Raw genomic sequence first — 16,987 nt, 5'->3', positions numbered from 1 at the left:
AATCATGTAACTTTGAGACACTTCTGATTTAGCTCATTCTAGTCTCTTCAACAAGTTTTAAAAAAATGAACTTGTAGGGTATTGACTATTTTGGGAATCTTAGAATATTTTAGTACATGTTGTGACATCGTCAGGACAGAGAGACCTTTCCAATCCAGGTTATGTGCCTCTTCAGCACTTCAAAGACTCTAAGCCTGATTAGGGACTAATCTTTGAGCCCCCAGTGGCACTTCAGGAATAGACAGTGAGTCCCTGCCCTCTGTTTTCAGTAACTTTTAGAAGTTCACCTATTTATTCAAAAAGTCTTGGATGACAAGACTCATGGAGACCATTGCCTCCCCTTGGGCTACAGCCACCAAGGACCAGAATGGAAGAGACCTAGACTGTGGAGCTTGACAAGATAGTCTTGACAGTCAAAGGAATTAGGAATGAGAAAGACCAAATCCAACCAAACAAAAAAACCCCACAACACACTGATTCAAGATTAATTCTTCCAAGTATTCATGAAAATGAAAAACACGTAGGCTGAGAATATTCATTCTCAAGTATTCCAAATATATTATCATTTTTTAAATTTATGTAAAGAAAATTGTTTTTTTTGCAGACACTCGGATCAATTTTTTCTTAAATATATTTATGCCACCTTCATACCTATAAAGATTACTCAAGGAATAACTTTCCTCCTCTTCTTTTTCTTTTTTTTTTTTGATATTAATGCATTTTATTTTATTTCTTATTTATTTTTTAACATCTTTATTGGAGTATAATTGCTTTACAATGGTGTGTTAGTTTCTGCTTTATAACAAAGTGAATCAGTTATACATATAAATATGTCCTCTTCTTTTTCTAATGGTCAATTTGGAGTAATTGTCCTGGCTTTCTAATGTGGGGGACTGTTGAAGAGTCAAGTCTCTCTCCTGCACATAGATCTTACAAACAGAAGGCAAGGAAATCCCTATGTTTACTAGTTTTATGTGATAGATAATTTATGAGACATGTCCATGAATGTAGTAAATAGTGAATGCCTTGAGTAACTCTAGTTTGTTTACATTGAATACCTACCATTAATGAGATCAACATAACCATTGCTCACTATAGCTACTGGTGAGAGTCTGCGAGTTTCTGTGTCGGAATCCAGGCTTTCAATAACCATCATTGCATATTCCATCCCAAAGCACCGATAGCTCTGCCATTCTGGAATGTACTTACAGGTTGAATCTCTAATGATTCCTAGAAACATAGGAATACACATTTAGAAATGAAACAGAATCTCCTTACAAAAGCTTCCACATACTATCTTTTGCTTGTTACATAACATTAATAAGTAGAAAATATAAATTAGCTTAGTACATCAATCATTAAAAATAAAAGATATATCTTGTTTCATGAACCAGAGGACTAACAGAATAAGATCCAACAAACCTTTATAAGGTGCTTTCTCAGTGACAGGAATTCTACTTCCATTTGGGAATGTGAGCATCACATTAGGAATTCTATAGTCTCCAATTCCAAATTGGCTATTTCCATTCCATTCATATTCTGCTTCAGGTATCACTGAACCAGAATTCCCCAGAAAGGAGCCATCCATATCTCTAAGAAAAGATTTCCTTTTGGCATCACAAACCATGTCTACACAATCAGATGGATTCACCTTACTGTGAAGAAAAGGTGAAATGCATGAATACTTAGATTTGGTATACCTCCCTGTTTCTAGACAGCATTTGAATATACTTGCGTATTTGATAAGAGTGTCAAAAAAATTAATTGATTGAATCTTATTTCAGAAAGGATTCAAAGTGGGACCAAGTAGCATATGTAATTAGCATTGTAATGAGGCCTGTTTTTCCATTGTGTTGATTTGGTCTATTATTATGATTTCATTAACATTTCAAAAGGACAGATTGTACCTGTGGGAAATAAAATTAGAATTCCATTTTGCTATTCCATATTTTGTCGAATGATAGATTTCATATTTATGCATTGCTCAAAATATACTAACATTGCCCAAAGAGCAGGTAAATTACTCAGTTGTGCAGGCATACAAAATCCTTGTGTTAGCAGGGAAGTCTTTATATTTTTCCCTTCTTTCTCTTTTTTTAATGGGTTTTAAAGAATTATAGGGCTTCCCTGGTGGCACAGTGGTTGAGAGTCCGCCTGCCGATGCAGGGGACGTGGGTTCGTGCCCCCGTCTGGGAAGATCCCACACGCCACGGAGCTGCTGGGCCCGTGAGCCATGCCCGCTGAACCTGCGCGTCCGGAGCCTGTGCTCCGCAACGGGAGAGGCCACAACAGTGAGAGGCCCGCGTACCGCAAAAAAAAAAAAAAAAGAATTATAAATGTATCATATGCTTTTTATAAAATAATCTAAATACTTAATATAAGTTCAGTCCCCTTCACCTTTCTATCCTAAGCTCTTAGGCTCATCACCAACTACAGATTAGTATATATTCTTGTAGACTTTGCCTATATATATACAAACATATATACTTAAATTATGATTTTTATGCTATATATTTTAATAACCATTCTGTAGATACCTGAACTGTAAGAAATGAAATACTATAAACTCATCAAGCAGTTCAATCGTAGATGGTATTCTGCCTTCATTCTGAACTACCTGGAGTGTTGACTGTTACTGGTTATAATAATAAAATGGCTGCTTAATTTGCAATGTACTATACATTTTATATTATATATAGTATACAGCATACTTACACTATATGATATATACCATGGGGAAATATAAATTCATTCTACAGTTATAGCAGCAAAATACTATCTAATAGAACTGAGCTTTTTGCAAAGAAAGACATGAAGCTATAAATTATCCCTTACTCTACTGTATTAGTTTTGGAGATGATTTGAGTAAATATTTCTGTGGGTCATGTGTTCTTTGTGTTCAAGTGTGTGCAGAGTGGTTTTGTGAGCAAGTCTGTGAACACACTGCCCAGTGGCACTCTTACATTATGGTTTAGGGCTCTGTCTTACTTCAGGTTCCAAAGAAACAGAGCCTGAGATGTGGACTTTTGTTCAAGTGAGTTATTAAGGGAGTCCTCAATAAGGGAAGGAGAGAAAAGGGAAGGAGAGAAGCCATATAGGGCAAGGGAAAGAAAAGGAAGATGACTATGGTCTATAGACTAGCTTCAATCTGATTCCAGGAGAATCTCTTGATCACGAACTACACCCAGAGCTGTTCCACTTTGAGACAAGGGGGCCGGCCTTTCGTCCTCCTGTATAAATTTGTTATTTTTTGTGGACTACAAGAAGGCAGTAGTAGGCAGAGCTTTAGCCTCTCACAGCTATTCCTGTTTGGCTAAGAGCAATCTTCTGGAAAAGCAGGCAAATGTAGGTCATTATTGGCCAACATTTAGAGCATCTGGGGACTGGGTGAGCTCCTCAGTAAAAGGGATCTGGGATTGTGCCAACAGTATCCCAATAAAAGCACAGGACTCAAAGACATATTTTTAAATGTAATATTTCTTCATGACCTAGATGTTAAAATTATATATTAAATCTGAAAGATTCAATGATAACTAAATAGAAAGTAACAGCTTTCTAGTGGGGAGAAGCTCTACTGAGCCAAAAAAACACTGCAGTTCAACAATTATTAAATGAGGAGGTATGGGGTTGTCATCAAAATAAGATCAGATGAAGTCAAACTATTTATGAAACACTGCATTTCTCTGAAGAGATGCATATCTAATTAGCATTATTTCTTGTCTTCTCTCTATACTGAAAATGGTCCAAGAGCTCTAATGGAAACTTTCTTTCCTCCAATATTGTCTTATATCTAAATTCCTGGTCTGCATGTCTTTTGAAGAGTAGCAGTTATTGGCTATATTCTTTCAAGACTTAGAATCTACGTGGTTCAGCTTCTAGAAATATTCTGACACCAATTAACCTCTGTGATTGAAAAACAAATCACTGTTCAAAGTTTCTGCATATTTTTAGTCACAATGATTATAATGATTCCCATTGAATTTCCAAGTACATGGTGGGGTGCATATAATAAGATATTTGTAAAGCAAAAGGAAACAAAAGAGGTAAGGGAAAGGGAAGAAATGATAGATGTGACTTTCATTCCTAATGACTATTAATGGAGAGATATTAATGTACAAATAGACTTCTGACCCATTCTCTATCTTTTATGTTTAATGATGGTGCTATGTATGATACATGGGGGAAAAAAGTATGAGAAAGTATATATATTAAGGCCTAGCTTCTTCAGCTTACCTGAAGACACAGATATATTAAATACTCTTAATTTTCATAATGCTGATTGAAATTTCATAGACATGAACAGTTACTTTAAATTTAGCAACTTTCTCAGATCTATGGCAGGGGAAGAAAACAATGGAAAACTGTGATGACAGAAAAGAAGAAACTGAGTTATCATATACTTTACCTTATATCGGGTCTATGTATAAATATTTTTGATTGCTCAGTAGTGTCAACCAGCTGTATGTTCTTCACATGGATTGGATGCTGTAAATCCTCATTTAAAGGGTTAGTAATGAATATCACATTAGTTTCACCTGAACAAACATTCTTAAATCCAACAAATGTGGAACCTAAAACATAAATAATAGAAAAACAATTATTTCCTATAGAGAAAGGGTAAAATCAGTTTCATTTCATGTATATTCCACCAAACACATCATTTAACATTACCTTGAACATGGAACTCTTACGTTATGTGGCAGATAAGTCCACCACTATTTGTGGACTGTATCCACACCACTGAGTAGTCTTCTACCATATTTTCTCTGAGCTTGGCATATTTTCTCTGTGATTTGCATTGGACAATGGGACAAGAGCAACTGTAGTATAAACAGATCTGAAAAGTGCTTGCATATTAGGGCTCACTCCCTCTTGGTGTTCTTGGGGAATTCTGTGATTACCAGCATGTGAATAAGCCTAGGAGACATTTGGCTCAGTCACTCTCATTACCCCATCAGGGGCCAGCACCAGCCACCAGACATAGAAGTAAGACTATCCCAGACTAACCAGCCCCTATACATCTTGTAAAGTGATGGCAGCACAGTGAATAATCCCAGGTAAAATTAGCAGAAGAACCACCAAGCTGAACAAAGCCCAAATTGCCAATCCACAGAATCATGAGCTCATAAATCGTTGTTTAAAGGCTTTGAATTTGGGGGATGGTTTGTTATGCAGCAAAGGCTAACTGAAATACTATTGCTCTCTTGGTCTTATTGCATATATTATGTGGCCAAAAGATAAAACTGATTAGATCAAAAAACGATCTTCTTTGCACTTAAAATCCAGTAACTCAAAACTGAAAACAGCAAAAAGTGACTCAAAAATATTCTTAAATTAGTTATGTGCTATATACTACCCTGCTTGACTGCATTTTCTCCTAAGAAAATATTGTATATGCATGATTATAAGTCTGTAGATGAGTATCAGTAAAATACTATAGTAATAGATGCTGTTTGTTCCCTGTGTAGATCTCCTTTATTGGTCCTAAACCTATGTAGCATGTTAAATAATTTTTGGCAGGGGTATCATTACAAGTAACACTAAAAAATGATAATTTGTTTTGCATTTCTGGGAATTAAGTTATGAGAAATAATATGTCAAAACTTAGATGTCTAATTTATTGAACTGCTTTCTTTCAGGTGACACTGGTTAAAGTGATCATGAAAGGGAGATTTGCTAAACTGAAATAGAGAATGGCTCAGTGTATTTAATGCGCAAAGCGAAAATACTTGGTATGTTTACTACATCTATTTTAATTATTTTACATTTTTAAGGATGCAGCCTGGTTCAGTGAAAAAGCAGCAGATTTTCAGTCAAGAGATCTTGATTCTAATCCTAGTTCTGCCAGCAGGTGTGGGAGTTTGGCAAAACATTTAAGTTCTATGAACTAAAATTTCTGCAGTCATAAAAGCTTCTAATAAAATATAACCCTAATTATATAAAAGGGCTTTACAATTTAGAGAAACTAATTAATATTAAATCACTATACCAGTGCTTTTTCTGTTGTTTTAAAAAGAAAATGAAATGTCAGTTCTTTTCTATGTAGGAATGTTGCCAGGGAACTATTCTTGAAATTGACTCTGATGTCTGGTTTCTTTGCTTGGCGTATTGAGCAGATTAATTTAATCATTATTTTTTTTAACTAACAATGAAACATTACTAGTTATATTCTACATATTCTTTACAGAACTTAACTGAGTAGACTTTCAAAGGCTATGTTTAAACTTGCCTGAGATGTCCAAAAGACCACTGATGGCATTGTAACTCATGATCCCTGCATGGGGTTTCCGCGGTGCCATGTTATGTGCTGAAGCAAAGGTAGGCCAGCAAATCCCACTTCTCCCACCTTTCATAAAAAGAAGAAAATTAATGAAATTTGAATATGCACTCATATGAACCCCAAAATTAAAAGTTCTAAAATCTTTACCTGAGGGAGGTCTAGAACTTCGATGGGCGGCAGAAAGTTCAATATTGGGATCGTCATTAGTTAGGACATCAGAGCAATTAAATCCAGGGCTACTTCCAACAATTAATGAGTTCTATTTTTAAAAAAAGTTCAAACAGTAAGCTTTAATAACTTTTCTTAAAAGAAAACATAATAATGAATAATAATGAATTCCACTGTAGCAAAACACAACCTGTATAACTTTGAGAAGTGGATCATTCATTAAACCAAGTTAAAAAAGATGTGATTTCTGCCCCAAGTGGATGACAATCAAAGTCAGAGGGGGGAGACAGGCATGTAAATAATTATATTTAAAGACATGTTGTGTTTCCATGATAGGAATATGTGCAGGGAAAGCAGGAACAAAAAGAGGAGGGAGTGTCAAAACTACCTAAGCTGGTTCAGGAAAGACTTCATAGAGGTAGCGAAAATTTAACTAATTGTGGCAAGATTAGCAGGTGATAAGCAAGAAGAGCTGAGGGAAGGAGGGGGGAGAGGGAAGGATGGAGAGCTTCTTGGCAGAAGGCAGTGAGCACAAAGGCAGGAGGTGTGGCTAGCAGGGCAAAGAAGTCAAGAAAATCATTTGTATTCAATAATTTTACCCTTCTCAGAGTTGCTCTTTCTGCTTTGTGTGGCTGCGTTCAATTCTTACCTTAATCTGCACTGTTTTACTGGAAATTCTGTGAGATATAGCAGGTGGTGTGTAAATCATTGAAGAAATGGCCATTCCATTGTCAACCAGGGTCACGTTATAGATACGCACACTCTCTGTGGTCTGTAATAGAACTTGGAGGTTACATAGTATGAAATATAATCATAAAAGAAAATAAACAGTCACTTTTTTTGGATCCATTTACCTGAAAATAAATTCCGTAATCCCAGCATGCCCAAATGGTAAATCCCTGTATAAGAGAACATCCAGGAAGGCCATCTTGGTTCATATAGATACCAAATAAACCTCCATGGGCTTCATTGTCAAACCACTTTTCCAGAGAATAAGACTGACCTTTGAAGGAAATATGGAACCAGTAAATTAACATTATGAATCAAGTCATAGAGTTATAAGCAGTATCAGTTAAAGTTGAAATTCTTTTAAAAGTTAAGTATATGATTCTGATGTAAATTTTAGCAACATGATCAAATATTTGTATGGTTCAGCTACTTATGGATTATTCTATTTAGTATTTCTCTTATCTAATTTGTCTCTTCAGTGTTACTCAGAATAATTGTATATTCATTTGCAAAAGTTTACTTCAGTGCTACCACCCTTAACTTATTATATCTGATTAAACGTGAATTTCTTTAGAAAGATTATGAAGTTTGAATTCAAACAAGGCTAAACTTGAAAAACACAATGATACCACTTGCTGTCTATAAATGTTACTGGTTCCTTCTGGTCATCCCATTTTCAAGTTAAGTGTCACTTCCTTAGAAGGCCTTCTCTGACTACCGGATTCATAGTTAGCACCTCAGTCACTTAACATGGCAATTAAAATTTTTTTCACTTTGACATTTTTTTTTTTTTCTTTTTTTGCGGTATGCGGGCCTCTCACTGTTGTGGCCTCTCCCGTTGCGGAGCACAGGCTCCGGATGCGCAGGCCCAGCGGCCATGGCTCACGGGCCCAGCCGCTCCGCGGCATATGGGATCCTCCCAGACCGGGGCACGAACCCGTATCCCCTGCATCGGCAGGCGGACTCCCAACCACTGCGCCACCAGGGAGGCCCCACTTTGACATTCAATTACTACTTATTTGTGAATTATTCATCTCATCTCTCCTATAAGAACGTAAGCTTCATGAAAGAAGAAACTGTGTCTAGCTCCTTCACTGCCAGATTCCTGGAGCCTAGAAGGTAATGCAGAGGTAGGTGCTCATCAAATACTTCTTGAATTAATGTATGCATGATCTTGGGAAAGTTGCTTAGCATTCTATAACTTAAGTTTCCTCATATATAAAAAATTATAATGTCTAATTCAAGGTTGTTTCAAAATGAAATGAAATAACCCACATAAAGTACCTCAATAAATGGAAGCTATACCCATTATTAATATACAGGATAATTAAAGTGGATTTTCATGAAAGTTTTACTTATGTACAAATCAGATCAGTGACCTTAAAAACTCGTCCCAACCATGCATAAATTTGAGGATTCCCCATAAAGAGCAACACTGCCTCCTAAATTGTACTTTGTACCAGCTCTCTTGTCCAAGTTCCCCAGGATCTGACTTCCTCCATCTTCGATTGCTTTTCCCTTCTTCCTAGTCCTTTGAGATTGACATTTCACCTATGGTCGTCAGCCTGGTTTGTATTGTTTCCTCCCTAAGAAGCTGTCTGCATGGCTACACCTTGGTTCTGCACAATGTAGCCCCATGGACAAGGATGACTCCACCTTTGGACCCACGTGTGGCAGAGATCCCTTCCCAGCATCCCAGCCCGTCACTTGTTCGGGAGATGAATTGTGTAAATTGATGTCCCATTCCGGGAACTTAAACCCTCAGTTCCTCTGTGATGTCTCATATTTCAGTTGCTCCTTATAAACACTCCCGATTATTTAGGAAGATCAATATATTCAGTGAAAAATGCATTACGTGGCATGATACATATTAGTAAATATTCACATTCACAGGTCATATTTTGATTAAAAAACACAACAATACTTCAAATAAGTTGTAGACAAATTACGTATTTTAAAATTTTAAGTCAAAGAAAAGCTACTTTAGGGCTTCCCTGGTGGCGCAGTGGTTGAGAGTCCGCCTGCCAATGCAGGGGACACGGGTTCGTGCCCTGGTCCGGGAGGATCCCACATGCCACGGAGCGGCTGGGCGCGTGAGCCATGGCCGCTGAGCCTGCGTGTCCGGAGCCTGTGCTCCGCAGAGGGAGAGGCCACAACAGTGAGAGGCCCGCGTACCGCAAAAAAAAAAAAAAAAAAAAAAAAAAAAAAAAGCTACTTTAAGCTGTTGGGAACTAAAATAGTTAAAAAGAACATACATCAAGGAATCAGTTATATCTGTGGCGAAGTTGTTTTATTCCTTCAAAATGTACTTTGCACAGGAAAAAAATTAGCTGAAGTCCAATAATTTTTTAATTTACAGAAAAAAATGCTTATTCAAAGAATTTCAAAAATACCTATAGAGATTTTAAAAATCTATTATAGAAGGGCTATACAGTTTTCAGAGAAAATTCCATTTCCTTTAGCTAAGTTTCCCAAGAGGTAAAGCCAGCAGGTCTAGCATTCTTTTACTTTTTTGATTCAGTAATTAATTTATCTGGTTTAAAAGTCAAGAGTTTATAGAAAGTTATACAGTAATAAGTGACCAGTCACCCTGTTCCTACTCACCTTCAATGACTTTTTGCTTTTACACTTTCAGTGTTTCTTTATGTAAATGCATATACCATACATATTCTTTTGTTCCCTTTCTAAGTAACCTCCACTTATCATTTTAGAATATTCTGGTGATTTCTCCATATTAATACTTAGTATGCATCTTTTTTCCTTCTTTTTTTTTGAGGGGCCCAGTGTTCCAGTGTTTGGCTTTATATAACTAGCCCACAGTAACTGGACACAGGGTAGCTTTCCATTTTCTGCCAGTACAGGCAACGCTGTGCTGAATAACCTTGTTCACAACTCTTTTTCTAACTGCTGTAGAGGCAACTGTTAGATTACAGGAAGTAGAAGTGCTGAGTCAAAGGTAAATGCCTCTATAATTTTGGTAGCTATTGCCAGATTCCCCTTTGTAGGGGTTATATCATTTTGTCTTTCAACCAGCAAAGTGTAAACGTTACTATTTCCCTACAGCCTTGCCAGGAGAGCAGTTGTTCAATTAATTCTTGATTTTTACTAATCTGATAGAAATGTATCTGAGAACCCTCTGTTCATGTCTTTTGATTTTTTTCATGCTTGCAGGCTTTAACATATGAATAGTGAGCATGTATTCCTTTAAAACGGAAGCATGAAATAGTGACATATCCCTATAGGCATGTATCTCTATGCTTACAAGTTGCTTTTGGGAAAGTGATGGTGGGATAAGATAATCACTGTTCAGTACCATCAAATCAAGCACTGAAGCTGTTGTTAAGAGTTTTTGGATCATAAACGTGGAAAATAGTTATCTTAAAAGCCTATTTTTAAAGGATCTATCCTGCTTTTATTCCCTTGATACTATTAGTCAACACACCTAATCCTGTTCTGTCCTCCCCCATCTCTCTGCTGATCCCCTTTGTTTATTTTCATCCCCCTGCTTCTCGCCTAGATTACTCTCTTTCACTCTTGTTGTGTCTTCCCAAGTCCATCAGACCCAACTGTCCACCATTCTCTACTTTACCCCCTCTTTTTCTCCCTTACACTCTCTGGCTCACTCTATCTCCCTGGTTATCCCTCTGATTTTCTCTTTCCTTCTCATCTCCTCTACAGTCACAGGGATAGAATAAAGATACGCTTGTCAAGGAAGAGCTCATGTCCAGTGGGATCAGGAATGGAAACACGCTGTGGCAGGCACAGCTAATGGCATGGGATTGGACAGAAGGACATGAGGGTATCACAAGGACAGGCCTGGTCACCTTCCTCAGCCTGGGGCTCAGGGACCTCCCTGAGGCAGTGACTGTGAAGGGGAGGCCTGGCGAGCAGCAAGGCCCGGTCTCAGGAGGATGAGGATGGGGACGGGGTCTCAAGAGAGGACCTGGGGCTGCAGTGTCCTAGGGCCAGGGAAGAGCGTGGCATCCTGGGGCTGCCGGAGAAGGGTGATAGGGGTGAAGGATGAGAAGAAAATTGGTTTTAATTTTTTCTTTAAACCCAATATTATATGGAAATAATTTAGTTTGTTGAGTTCTTTCAGTGCCCAGGAAGAAACAATAATACTTTTCAACTCACAATAATTATTTATTTCGAACAAATTTGGACAAGTTATTTCCTAATTTTAGTGACTCTATGCCAAAGACTTACTTGAGCAAGATTCACCATTGATGCGATATCCTGCCCTTCCAAATCCAGCCACTACGTTATTTTGTAAGACTGTATTGGTCCCTCTATTTATCTAGTATAACGATAAAGAAAATGCTTTGGGTCAGGCTCTTACACAATTATGCAATGAGAGCAGGTATGCAATATACACTGGAAACTAATTATGACGATACTTCCAGGAGTAAAACTTTAATTCACATTCACCCCATTCAAATTTATAATACCAATGAAGTACTGAAATTACCTTAGGTTCTTGGTGTAAACCTACCACTAGATACTATACTTTAGACTTCATTATAAAAGTACATTAAAGAGATTACTTTTCATTTCAGTCACAAAATCCACTGGACGTGGTTGAATATTAACAAGCCATAGACAATTCCAGTATTATAACAAGGCTACAAAATTTTTATCACTCTTTTTTGGTTATATTCTGTTACCAAATTTGATTTATTAAGAAAAAGACAACTAAGACAATTACAGTGGACCATAAAATTCAGTAGAGGCATTCATTAAAGAAAATCTGCTATAATAAAAAACTGTGTTAGAACAAGTAGGTAATTACTAAACAAATTTATTTTATGAGCCAAATCAGAGTGGTAGAAAATGAAAAATATGGAGCACAGAAGGTTTAGTTCTTGCCTACATAGAATCAGCAAAACAGTCCAAATCTCACTTATTTAAAGCATGTTAAACAGCCTTATTTTTAAAGATTATGATAAAAATAGAGTCAAATGGAATTCATAAAACTAAAAAAAATGCCTTTCAAAAGATATAGATAACTTTAAAGATTTGGAATTGACATTTGATTACATTCTAACATCTATAAATAGACAAAAAGAGAACATTATTACCTTATAAATGTATACTAAGTTCCAGGCTTTCAGATTTTGCTTTAAGGTGATTATTAATAGTTGTACAAAAACAAAATTCAATCCTTACCCTAACTTTCAAAGAGAGCTTTTTAAATTCCTTTTCTTTCCTATGGTATAAGTAAGATAAAAACAAGAGGAAGCTATCTTTCCTTTAAATCCTCTCTGTACTTTCCATTTTCTTGCTTACAATCTCACTCTACATCTAAATAAATACCTATAGTAATTGAAGAAACTTCACGGGCAACAAGAAGGGCCCAATTAGTAATATCCGATAAGAGTAAATAACCTTGCATATAGAATCATAAGAATTTTAGATGAGAAATGGATTTTAGAGATTTTATAGTCTATCATTATAATTTTGCATTTAAATTCAGAGTTAAATAGTAAAATGTGTAAGGCATTCAGTCAATTAGAAGCAGAGAGACCCTGTAATGGAACTTGAAAGCAATAATTAATGTTGGAGAAGCAAGTAAATAAGAGAACTATTTAAAACAATGGACATCAACACAGAGAAAAACCCAATGGCTACTGGAGCTCACAACATCTTTAAAGAAAGTTCATTTACTCCTTTAATCAGCTCACTTTATCCACAATCTTTATCTAAGGAAGAAATCATTTTCAGTGACATTTTGAGATTTACAAATTCTACAGAAACTATAATCTTCAATAAGGGAATTACAAATTATAATTTTGTCTACTTATAATTTTAAATTTGTTCACACTACCTCAATTGCTGCATGCCAGAGAGTTGAGCTCAAGTCTTTTCTGTTCTGATAGGTTCCTGGCCAAACTGAAAGTGTAACCAAGTTTCCTCGGACTCTGTTGGCATCCCCCCATATTCTCATGCCTGGAAAAAAAGAAAATTCCCCCAAATGAGTACTATAGGGAATGTCTTTCATTTCTTCCATGAAATTAGTTTTCTCATTTGAACCTGACAAACGAACCCTTTTGATTTTAGAGTGAACCCTCTGAACTCTTTGATACTCTACCTCTTTAATAGACTACCTGAATTAAAATCTTTTGTTAAATATGTGGGTTCACAGGCTCCACCTTAGATTTTAACAAATATACACACAAATTTTATACACCTTAAATGAATTTGTATTATGCTTTAGACTGATATTCAAGAAAGGACAACCCCCTAAATCAAATCAAATGTTTTTTTAAATATCTATATTTGTGAATAACCTTTTTGTTTTATATGTGAGAAGTATGTTAAATGTCAGTAATTTAAACTATTGGTGATTAAATAACTCACACAAGATCATGGTCTGGTAAATAATTCTTCTAGAGCTGTACTGTCCAATATGATAGCCATAGCCACATGTGACTACTTAAATGTAAAGTGATATAATTAAGTACAATTAAAATTAAAAATCCAGTTTCTCAGTCACATTAGCCACATTTCAAGTGTTGAATGGCCACATGCAGTTTAGTAATTACCACGTTAGCACAAACATAGACCCTTTATTTCCATTCTTGAAGAAAGATCAATGGGACACCCTGGCTCTAGAGTTTGCAGATAAGGCTGTCTCAGAAGACATGTTATTGGACCGAAATATTATCATATTACCTTCCCCCACTGTAAAGTGAATCACGTTATCATCTATGTCCAATCCATCTGTCCCAAATACACCAACTGCGGGGGAAAAGCCACTGTGAAAAGCACAGCCTTGAATATAAGATGAGCCACGTTCTTGAATCTATAAAACATCAGGGTTCAGTGAACATTTTAGAAACAAACTTAAAGGATATTTAAAGAAAAAAATTTGAAGTAGGTGATTTAGGAAGGTGAAGTAGGAAAACAAATCTTGATAAACAAAATACTCAATTTACATTCCATGAAAGAAGATGACTTCCCAGCAGACCTTTTAATCCTGGGGAATTTCCATATATCTTTGGTTTATGATTAAAAAGAGCAAAAAATAAATGCTTATTTTAAATGTGAATTAAAAATTCTCAAGTGCTTTTCTATGCATTTATATTTCTATAATTACCTATAAAATGCTAAGGAACTAAAAATTATTTTTCAGAACAGTTTATTATATGATGAGCAGGGATTTTTTTTTTTTAACCACGGAAGTTGATACTCAAGGCAGGGGTTACAATTCAAATGTCTGTAGGAAACAGTCAATGAGTAGATTAGGGGTTTCAATTCCAAACCTACATGATTTAAAATTTTTATTTATTTATCTTTATTGACATATAGTTGATTTACCATGTTGTGTCAGTTTCAAGTGTAAGCAAAGTGATTAAGTTATACATATATATCTATTCTTTTCCAGATTCTTTTCCATTATAGGTTATTATAAGAATATTGAGTATAGTTCCCTGAGCTATACAGTAGGTCCTTGTTATTTTATGTATAGTAGTGTGTATATATTAATCCCAGACTCCCAATTTATCTCCCCTCCATAATATATATATTTTTAATCTTATTTTATTTACTTTTCATATTTTTATTTTATATTGGAGCATAGTTGATTAACAATGTGTTAGTTTCAGGTATACAGCCAAGTGATTCAGTTATACATCTATCTATTCTTTTTCAAATTCTATATAAGAAATATGCTCTTTCTCATTTTTTCTTAAATCAGCAGCCCTCTAAGCATATTTATTTTCCCACTTTTGACAGAGGCATGGATATACAGACATGCTTTTCATTTGAGAAATTTAAGCAACACTCACTTTGTTTAATAGTAATTGTTTGGAAATATTTTGATCATTGTAAAGTAAAGTAGAGATGTGAAATACTATTATAGATCTTCAGTTCTTTCACCTTTGTGCTCCATTTTCTGTTTTGTTTTTTTTTTACTGACCTTAAATAATGCATAAAGTGGTTGGAATCAAATACTGTTGCAGTCTAAAAATGTTAATGGGAAATACATCTAAGAAAGTTTTATTATATTAGATTATAGTCTTAGCAATTCCAAGATATGGGTATTTAGTAAAGTTAAATGAAAATCAAATCAAAATGAAAATACTTAATTTTGGGTATATGCAAAAATTAAAAACAAAGTACAAACCTGTCCCAGGTTAAGAAATGTTACAGCATATCTTGGATCCGTGCTATCCCTGAAGCCCTCTTGACCACTGTGATAAAATTCCACATTACTTATTCTTGCATTTCCTAGTGGGGAAAAGAGTTACACATTTTTTTTCCTTGAAGCTGAATAAAAATTTTTGAAAAACTACTAAAGTTTTTGTAATTTTCCAAATTACAAATTTGTTTTCAACTTTTTCATGAAAATTGTATTCATTTTTCTTTGCCCTTTTAATCCAAATAAGGCAATGTTTCTGAATTTGTTTTTTTACTGCCCCTCACAAGAACCTTTTTAGACATTTCTCTTTCTGAATAGCGTTCCCTCTCCATGACATTTTAATACCACAGATATACTACATATCTGTCAAGGTATGGAGGCCCTTTGGAGGACCACAAACTGGTTACGTTTTTTTTTTTCCCCCAAGAGTCAATTTTCACCTGTTGGTAGTGATACAGTCCCTGTTGAGAATGCATGGCATGAGGCACAAGTTATAATTTACCTGACATTTCAATTTTGATGCTCTAAAGAGCTGTTAAGGACATAATGTTTACATAATTTTTTCCAGAATATGCATTGCCAAGTATCTGCTGATCGAGTTTGTTATAAGTGCCACTGAAGTGACAAAAGGCAATTTCATAGATTATTACGAATAGCAATAACAATCCATGAGCCATGACTCTGTGCCAAGCTCTGTACTAAGTGCTTAACAGGCAATGTGTGGTTTAATTCTCACACAACATCTGTGACTTAGGAACTTTTATTATTCCTGTCTTCTATACAAGGAAACTGAGGCACAGAGATTCATGGCTGGTAAAAATACAGTAGAGGGTATTCCTTGTTTCAAAAACTGATATCTAATAAAATACATTGGAGAAGAGTTATTTTATACTAGAAGGGAAAAGCCTGTCTGGAAATCCATGAGCCAGCAATTAGATGTATGGTGGAGAACATAAGATTAATAAGATAGATAAAGAGAAGAAATGATTACTATAGACCCTGGGCCTACAAAAGCCAAAGATGCATTTTCTTTACTTACATCACAAAATAATTTATTGGAGCAAGGAAAGGTTGACATGTGAAAGGGTCCATCATGGGACTTTAAGTGAAACAACATGGACTAGTATCCAAGATCAGAATAATTTCATCCCTCTAATCATCTAATTCTTTATCTTTAAAAAGAGGACAATATTTATGCCATAATACTATGAGGACTGAGTGACATAATATGTGTTAAATGCTTAGCACAGTGTCTGGAATCTTGTATTACTTTATGATCATCATTACTATTCTCCTCATCAGTTAAGCTTCTGTTGGCAGATTATGACCAATAGGTAGAAGTTATAGTGGGGTAGCTGCTTGCTCAATATAAAGATTTTCTAAAATGAGAGCTGTTGCAAAATGGAATAGGCAGTATTGTAACCAAGTGAGCTCCTGCTGAAACAGTTCAAGTCAAGAATAGAGGATTACTCCTGGTACCCAGATTGTGAGATTGAAACACCAGCTTCCAATAAAAAGAACCAGGGTTACTTGGAGGAAGAACTTACTCCCAGTCTCAGCAAGAAAAAAAAATTACTACATGTGCTTGTCATATCAGAAAGTGAAGAAGCTAAAAAAAAAACAAACCAAAAACAGTCAGGGACTTCCCTGGTGGCGCAGTGGTTAAGAAT

The 16,987-nt window shown here is 35.6% G+C and overlaps 1 protein-coding gene across 1 annotated transcript in view; it reads right to left on the bottom strand.

Moving 5' to 3' along the window:
* PKHD1L1 (PKHD1 like 1) overlaps positions 1–16,987 on the bottom strand; it is a 152,527-nt gene that overhangs the window by 18,804 nt on the left and 116,736 nt on the right. The window contains exons 60-70 of the mRNA XM_060115730.1: positions 15,303–15,406; positions 13,850–13,979; positions 13,002–13,123; positions 11,384–11,474; positions 7,303–7,451; positions 7,098–7,220; positions 6,428–6,539; positions 6,230–6,346; positions 4,406–4,571; positions 1,423–1,655; positions 1,063–1,230 (exon numbers count right to left, since the gene is read on the bottom strand). Coding sequence (XP_059971713.1) covers positions 1,063–1,230; positions 1,423–1,655; positions 4,406–4,571; positions 6,230–6,346; positions 6,428–6,539; positions 7,098–7,220; positions 7,303–7,451; positions 11,384–11,474; positions 13,002–13,123; positions 13,850–13,979; positions 15,303–15,406 — 1,515 coding nt within the window. The remainder of the gene's footprint in view (positions 1–1,062; positions 1,231–1,422; positions 1,656–4,405; positions 4,572–6,229; positions 6,347–6,427; positions 6,540–7,097; positions 7,221–7,302; positions 7,452–11,383; positions 11,475–13,001; positions 13,124–13,849; positions 13,980–15,302; positions 15,407–16,987) is intronic.

The sequence above is a fragment of the Mesoplodon densirostris genome, chromosome 13 (assembly GCF_025265405.1).
Source record: "Mesoplodon densirostris isolate mMesDen1 chromosome 13, mMesDen1 primary haplotype, whole genome shotgun sequence".
Classification (NCBI taxonomy): domain Eukaryota; kingdom Metazoa; phylum Chordata; class Mammalia; order Artiodactyla; family Ziphiidae; genus Mesoplodon; species Mesoplodon densirostris.
The sequence above is the reverse complement of the archived record's forward strand: the minus strand, read 5'-3'. Positions and strand labels throughout refer to the sequence as shown.